We start from the raw sequence: 7,678 nt of genomic DNA on the forward strand, positions 1-7,678 counted from the left end.
AAACCACATTGATTTGTTGTTTGTGTTCATAATCTTCGTGTTATTATCTAAACGGATTTAACAAGCAGATAGTTGAACTTTTTATTTTTATTTCACCACCCAATGGAGTAGCATGAGTATTCATGTTGGCAAGTGCAAAAGAATTGTCCAAACCCACTATAATTATATAGGCTCAATTACCAAAACAAAACCACTCACCTCACTGATTATATTTACGGAAAACAATGCAATTACACATGCTGCCTCTGCCTAAACCTATGCTAATTGGCAATTCAAATTTTCACAAAACAAAAATAAATTCCACAAACACATAAAGCAGAAAACACGGAACACAGAATCCCGAGGGACAAAATTGGTGGAAGAGGCCGATATTTTTTCAACAAATTATTAACTCCAACCTTCATCCTTCGTCACCTTCAACTATATACAATAAAATAATATTCCATTTTTTTTATTATTCTTGGCTTTTCTTGTTTATGTGCAGAGCTTGATAACGCAAAGCTCCTGAATACAGCAAAGCAAGATAGTTTAGAGTTGGGGAGGGAGACCCAATGCAAGTGCCGGAAGAGTGGTGATCTAGGTTTTTGCAAATGCCGATGCCGAGGCAATTCTTGAACGCCACCCCAACTCACCTCCACCGCTGCTATTTCTTCTTCTTCTTCTTCCTCTTCTTACTCGCACAACAACATTCCCTTGCGTCCGAAGTTTCTGTTTTATTCTCTTGGATTTCTTCTTCTTCTTCTTCTTCACCGCCCCCTCCTGCATTCTCCAATTGGAATCCCTCACACCCTAATCCTTGTAATTGGTCCTTCATCACATGCTCTTCTCAATACTTTGTCACGCAAATAAACATACAATCCCTTCCCCTCGCTCTCCCCTTCCCCTCCAATCTCTCCTCCCTCTCCTTTCTCCAAACCCTAACAATCACTGGCGCCAACCTCACCGGAACCATCCCCTCCGACGTCGGGGGCTGCGCCTCCCTCCGGAATATCGATGTCAGCTTCAACGCCCTCGTCGGGGAAATCCCCTCCACCATCGGCGGCCTCAAGAATCTCGAGGAGCTCACCCTCAATTCCAACCAACTCACCGGACCAATCCCGCCCCAAATCGGCGGCTGCATGAAGCTTAAAACCCTTACTTTGTTCGACAACAGGCTGAGCGGAAGCATCCCCGCCGAGATCGGAATGCTGTCGGAGCTGGTTGCCCTCCGCGCCGGCGGCAACCAAGATATCGACGGAGAGATTCCCGACGAAATCGGGAACTGCCGTAATCTCGAGGTGCTCGGGCTCGCCGATACGAAGATTTCCGGGGGGATTCCTCGCACCATCGGAAGGCTCCAGAAGCTCCAAACCCTGTCGATTTACACCACGATGCTATCGGGAGAGATTCCGGCGGAGATCGGGAACTGCACGGAGCTCGTGGATGTGTTCTTGTATGAGAACAGTCTGTCTGGATCGATTCCGCCGGAGATAGGAAATCTGCAGAAGCTGGAGAATTTAATGGTGTGGCAGAACAATTTGGCGGGCTCAATTCCCTATCAAATTGGGAGGTGCAAGAGTTTGACAGTCATTGATGTTTCCCTGAACTACATATCTGGCACCATTCCGGAATCAATTGGGAATCTAACCTATCTCGAAGAAGTGATGCTCAGCAGCAACAACATCTCCGGTTCCATCCCTGCGGTTCTCTCCAGTGCGACCAGGCTGGTCCAGTTCCAAATCGACAGCAATCAGATTTCCGGCTCGATTCCGCCGGAGCTTGGACTGTTGAAGAACCTGCAGATCTTCTTAGCTTGGGGCAACAAGCTGGCGGGAAGCATCCCGGAGGCGCTCTCCGGCTGCGAGAGCCTCCAGTCGCTCGATTTGTCTCGCAATTCGCTCACCGGCAGCCTTCCCACCGGCATCTTCCGCATCGCCAATCTCACCAAGCTTCTCCTCATCTACAACGACATCTCCGGCGCGATTCCGCCGGATATCGGCGCCTGCACCTCTCTGGTGCGGCTGAGATTGGTCGGGAACAAGATCGGTGGAGAAATCCCTAAAGAAATCGGCTCCCTCACTAGCCTCACCTTCCTTGATCTCTCCGATTGCCGCTTGAGCGGTTCAATGCCTCCAGAAATCGGAAACTGCAAGGAGCTGCAGATGCTGAATTTGGCGCGAAATTCGATCACGGGAAACCTTCCGACCTCTCTATCTTCGCTCACCAAGCTAGAGGTGCTGGACGTGTCGGCGAACAAGCTCGACGGCGCCATTCCTGATATTTTGGGGCAACTCTCTTCCCTCAACAGGCTCTCCTTAGGAAGCAACGGTTTATCCGGGAACATTCCGTCCAGCCTCGGCCGTTGCTCGCGGCTTCAGCTGCTCGATTTGAGCAGGAATTCGTTGACAGGGAGCATGCCGGTGGAGATATTTACCATCGAGGCGCTTGAAATCGAGCTGAATTTGAGCTGGAATTTGCTTAGCGGGGAAATTCCAACTCAGATTGCGGCATTGAACAAGCTCTCTGTATTGGATCTTTCACACAACAAACTTCAGGGAGAGTTGAAGTCTCTTTCAGGATTGGTGAACCTCGTGTCGTTGAACATCTCCTTCAACAACTTCTCAGGCTACTTGCCTGACAACAAGGTTTTCAGGCAGCTCTCCGCAGAAGAGCTGGCTGGGAACCCGGGGTTGTGTTCCCATGGCCATGACTCGTGTTTCCTGAGCTCTGGCTCGGGAATGGGGATTCCCGGGAAGAGGCGGCCGTGGAAGCTGAGATTGGCCATCGCATTGCTTGTGATCGTGACCGTGGCGCTGGCAGTTGTGGGCGTGCTAGCCTTTCTCAAAGTGCGGAGAATGAGCAAAGCAGAATCGGATTCGGAATTGGGAGAGGGGGAGTCGTGGTCGTGGAAATTCACCCCCTTTCAGAAGCTGAATTTCTCAGTGGATCAGATCCTCAGGTGTCTCGTCGAGGCCAATGCCATCGGGAAGGGGTGCTCAGGAATCGTCTACAAGGCGGAACTCGACAACGGGGAAGTGGTGGCGGTGAAGAAACTGTGGCCTGTGATGGTGCAGGCCGGTTTGAACAGGGGAGTTCGCGATTCGTTCTCGACTGAAGTGAGGACGCTGGGATCGATCCGGCACAAGAACATAGTGAAGTTTTTAGGGTGCTGTTGGAATCAGAAGACGAGGCTGCTGATGTATGAGTATATGCCCAATGGAAGCCTGGGAAGCCTTGTGCATGAGAATAATGGAGGCTTCTTGGAGTGGGAGGTGAGGTACCGGATTCTGCTGGGCGCGGCTCAGGGCGTCGCGTATCTGCACCATGACTGTGCCCCGCCTATCGTGCACCGGGACATTAAGGCCAACAACATTTTGATTGGCCTGGATTTCCAGCCTTACATTGCTGATTTCGGCCTGGCTAAGCTCGTTGATGATGGAGACTTCGCCCGTTCCTCCAATACTATTGCTGGTTCCTATGGCTATATTGCTCCTGGTATAATATACTTACTCCACTATGCTTTCTGGTTGTTAATACGCATAAATTTATACTACTATTAGAATATGTGACACTATTTTTTCTTGATATGCAGAGTATGGATTCAGTATGAAGATCACTGAGAAGAGCGATGTTTATAGTTTTGGAGTAGTTATGTTGGAAGTCCTCACTGGGAAACAGCCCATTGACCCGACCATACCCGATGGGATTCACATTGTGGACTGGGTGAAGCAGAAGAGAGGCGTGGAGGAAGTTCTAGACCCCGGGCTGCGCCTGAGGCCCCAGCCGGAGATTCAAGAAATGATGCAGAGCTTAGGAGTGGCAATGCTGTGTGTGCAGTCGTCACCTCATGAGCGGCCAACGATGAAGGATGTGGCGGCGATGCTCAAGGAAATAAGACAAGAGAGAGAGGAGAATATGAAAAATGAGGCTGGGAAAGGGTCACAAGTTAGTGATGGTGGTGGTGGTGGAGAGGGACATAATGGTGGAGGCTCATCATCAGCTATACAGACTTTGTATTTGCAGAGCAACAATTCAAGCTTCTCTGCATCTTCATTACTCAATAAGCAATAGAGATTGCATTTCTTTAATTTGTACTTACTTACATCTAAACCGTTTGGTTTTCTCATCTTATAAAGTGTTGATTATCTTTTGAGAAAAATAAGAATACTACTACTATTCTTTATTTCTCTCATTTTAACTTCTTATTAGTATAGACATTCATTACCTTGTATTTCAAATTATTCACAACGTATCCAATCATTTTTATCTACCCTAAACCAAAAAAAAAAATTAATCGTAGATTTTATGTAATTTACTTAAACAACAGTGCTATCATCGACTTCATTTCGATGACCTTCATCTTCTCGGTCTCGGCAGTGGCTTTGAATGAACCCCACACCGCCTCCGACGTCTTATCCATTTTATCCGGCGACCAAAGTGTTATGAATCGATCGGATCGCTACGAACAACCAATAACCAAGAACGAGAAAACAAATCACACAACAACAACGATATACGTGGTTCGATCAATGTGATCTACATCTACGGGAAAAGCACTCAATCTTTATTGCTCATTCACACGCTACGATTACAAAACGAAAAGGTTAATCGCGATACAAACGACGCACTCTAGAAACCAGTCGGCTCAAACTCGAGAGCTCTCTCAACTACAATGGTTTCCTCACAAAGACAAATGCATCACACTCTTTTCTTGAGCTGAAAACCGTCAACCCCGAGCCTTATATGCGAATCAGATGCAGTTAATCTGGTGTAACCGATTGAGCTCAAGCTCCAGCTCACAATCCCCAAACTAGCCGCTGCCTAACCTAATTTCAAAACACTCTTGTAACTTTTGCATATTAGTCCCTCAACTTCTTTATTTGTGAAGTAATGGCCCACACTCCAACAAATCTCCACCTTGGGGCATTAGTGAACAATGCAGATTGCCTTCTCCAGATTCGTGTCTTCCCTCACAGCTCCACCAAACTGACCAGCTCCATGCAATGCCTTAATTTGGACGCTGGTAAAGTCTTGGTTAGCATGTCAGCTGCGTTGTCCTCAGTTCCTACCTTCGATACCTTCACTGACCCTTTATCAATCTCATCCCTGATAAAGTGCAGCCTGACATCTAAATACTTGCTACGCTCGTGGAATGTCTGATGCTTAGCAAGACATATTGCGCTATTTGAGTCACACAACACCGTTACTGCATCCTGCTCAACACCAAAGTCTGCCAAGATTCCCTTCAACCAAAAACTCTCCTTGATTGCTTCAGTAAGAGAAATATACTCTGCTTCCGTCGTAGACAATGCAACAACCGATTGAAGACTCGATTTCCAACTCACTGCTGCTCCATACAGAAGAAAAACATAACCAGATTGGGACTTTCTTGTATCCATACTTACTGCAAAATCAGAATCACAAAATCCCACCAATGCTCCACCTTCACCTCTGTGATTTCCATCAAACAGTATACCATATCCTTGAGTGCCTGTGAGATATCTGAGTAACCATTTTAAAGCATGCCAATGCTCTATCCCCGGGTTAGCCATGAACCTACTAGCTACACTGATAGCATGACTTATATCCGGCCTTGTACACACCATAGTGTACATCACACTCCCAACAATACTTGCATAAGGGATCTTGTCCACTTCCTTCTTCTGCTCATCATCTTTAGGACACTGATCAGCACTCAGCTTGAATTAATGTCCCAATGGCACAGAAACTGACTTGCTACTGTCCATTTGGAACCTCTTTAACACCTTTTGGATATAATCCTTCTGAGTCAGCTAAATTTTCTTTGCTTTTCTGTCTCTCACAATATACATGCCCAAAATTCGCTTGGCATCCCCCAAATCTTTCATGTCGAATCAGAACTGAGCCTTGATTTGATTTCCTCCACCTCTTCTCTGTGCTCTGCTGAGATTAGCATATCATCTACATATAATAGTAGATATGCCACTGCTTCCCCACTTCTCTTTTTGATGAATACACAGCTATCATAAAGAGATTTCTGGAACCCAATATTCTGAATAAACTCATAGAACTTGAGATACCATTGTCTTGATCTTTGCTTTTAACCATAGAGGCTTCTCTTCAGCATGCATACTTTATTTTCATTTCCTGGACTGATGAAACCAGGAGGCTGATCCATGTAGATCTTCTCCTCCAACTCCCCATGTAAAAAGGCTGTTTTTACATCCAATTGTTGCAGCTCCCATCCTCTGGTTGCAACAATACTGAGCAGAATCCTGATTGAACTATGCTTGACAACTAGACTGAAAATTTCATTGTAATCAATCTCTTCCTTTTGAGTGAACCCCTTGGCCACCAACCTTGCCTTAAATCTCACTTTGTTGCTGTTGAAGGCCTCTGTCTTCTTCTTGAAGATCCAATTGCATCCTATTGTTTTCTGATTCTTAGGCCTTAGCACCAAAATCCAAGTTTGATTCTTGTACAGGCTATCGATTTCCTCTTGCATTGCCTTGAGCCATTTATCCTTTTCTGGACTTCTCATAGCCTCCTTATATGATGAGGGTTCATGATATTCCACTTCTTCAGCTGCTGTTAGAGCATAATACATCATGTCGTAGTCATTGAATCTTGAGGGCAGCTTAATCCTCCTTTTAGGCTTATCTCTAGCTATCACCCTTTCTGGAATAACCTCATCATTCAGACCAGATGTGTTGTTATCTTCCGAGACTCTATCAGAATCTTCATCCACCTTTTCAGCCTGACCATGAGGCTCCACCTCAACTTGAATTCTCTCTGGTTCCTGCTTCAAAAAAGGCATTTCATTTTCTTTGAAAATCACATCCCTACTGATGATAACCTTTCTGACCCCTCTTCAGTGCACCACAGTCTATAACCCCTTACACCCTTTTGATAGCCCAACATAACACATTTTAATGCTCTAGGCTCAAGCTTCCCTTGCTTAGTGTGAGCATAAGCTCTACAGCCAAATGGCCTCAACCTGGAATAGTCACCACACTTCCCATACCATCTGCCATCAGGTGTTTCACCATTCAGAGATGATGAGGGGCACTTATTTATTAACACAGAGGCTGTTGCAGCTGCCTCTGCCCAGAACTGCTTTCCCATTCCAGAAGATATGAGCATACACCTTACCCTTTCTAAGATGGTTCTGTTGGCTCTTTCTACAACACCATTCTGCTGGGGATTGTGAGGAACCATCCTATGTCTCTTAATCCCCTTCTTCTTACAAAATTCATCAAATTCTGAAGATAGAAATTCAAGACCATTGTCTGTGTAACACCCGCCCTTTTTATTCCTAAGAATTTTGGAAACTGACCTATAATTAAAATATATTAGTTTCGCGCCTAACCCCTTTTACTTCTCAGTATGATCAAACGTTGTGAAGTATATTTTGAGTGATGAATGAAAATAGTGTTATTACAATATTTAATATCCTTATAGTCCGTATTTAAAGACCGAGCTTAAAATAAAAGTTCTACATCGAGTTCAACATTAGAGTAAAAATAAAAATACTCTCCATACCCTTCGGATCTTGCTTAATAGTCACGTCTTGAACCCCGATACCTACACGAATGGATAAGAAGCTTGTTAAATCAAGACGAGACGATCGACGAAATCACATCACATCAAACACGCTTATCAAACGACGGCTCACGTTTTCCCAATGACGGCTCACGTCTTTTTAAGCGACAAGATGTAA

At 45.4% G+C, this 7,678-nt stretch overlaps 1 protein-coding gene across 1 annotated transcript; it reads left to right on the plus strand.

Annotated features, from left to right (window-relative positions):
* Window positions 1-549: 549 nt before the first annotated feature.
* On the plus strand, window positions 550-4,162 carry LOC125208657 (LRR receptor-like serine/threonine-protein kinase RGI2). The gene is made up of 2 exons (XM_048108310.1): window positions 550-3,474; window positions 3,572-4,162. The coding sequence occupies exons 1-2, from the start codon at window positions 591-593 to the stop codon at window positions 4,048-4,050; spliced, it is 3,363 nt and encodes a 1,120-aa protein (XP_047964267.1). The 5' UTR covers window positions 550-590; the 3' UTR covers window positions 4,051-4,162.
* Window positions 4,163-7,678: the final 3,516 nt, after the last annotated feature.

This window comes from Salvia hispanica, chromosome 2 (assembly GCF_023119035.1).
Source record: "Salvia hispanica cultivar TCC Black 2014 chromosome 2, UniMelb_Shisp_WGS_1.0, whole genome shotgun sequence".
Lineage (NCBI taxonomy): Eukaryota > Viridiplantae > Streptophyta > Magnoliopsida > Lamiales > Lamiaceae > Salvia > Salvia hispanica.

What these genes read in the sequence shown, in the direction of transcription:
- LOC125208657 (XM_048108310.1), top strand. Translation starts at nt 591, where the DNA reads ATGCCGATGCCGAGGCAATTCTTGAACGCCACCCCAACTCACCTCCAC. An exon ending in CTATGGCTATATTGCTCCTG is followed by an intron (nt 3,475 to 3,571) that starts GTATAATATACT and finishes CTTGATATGCAG; the next exon opens with AGTATGGATTCAGTATGAAG.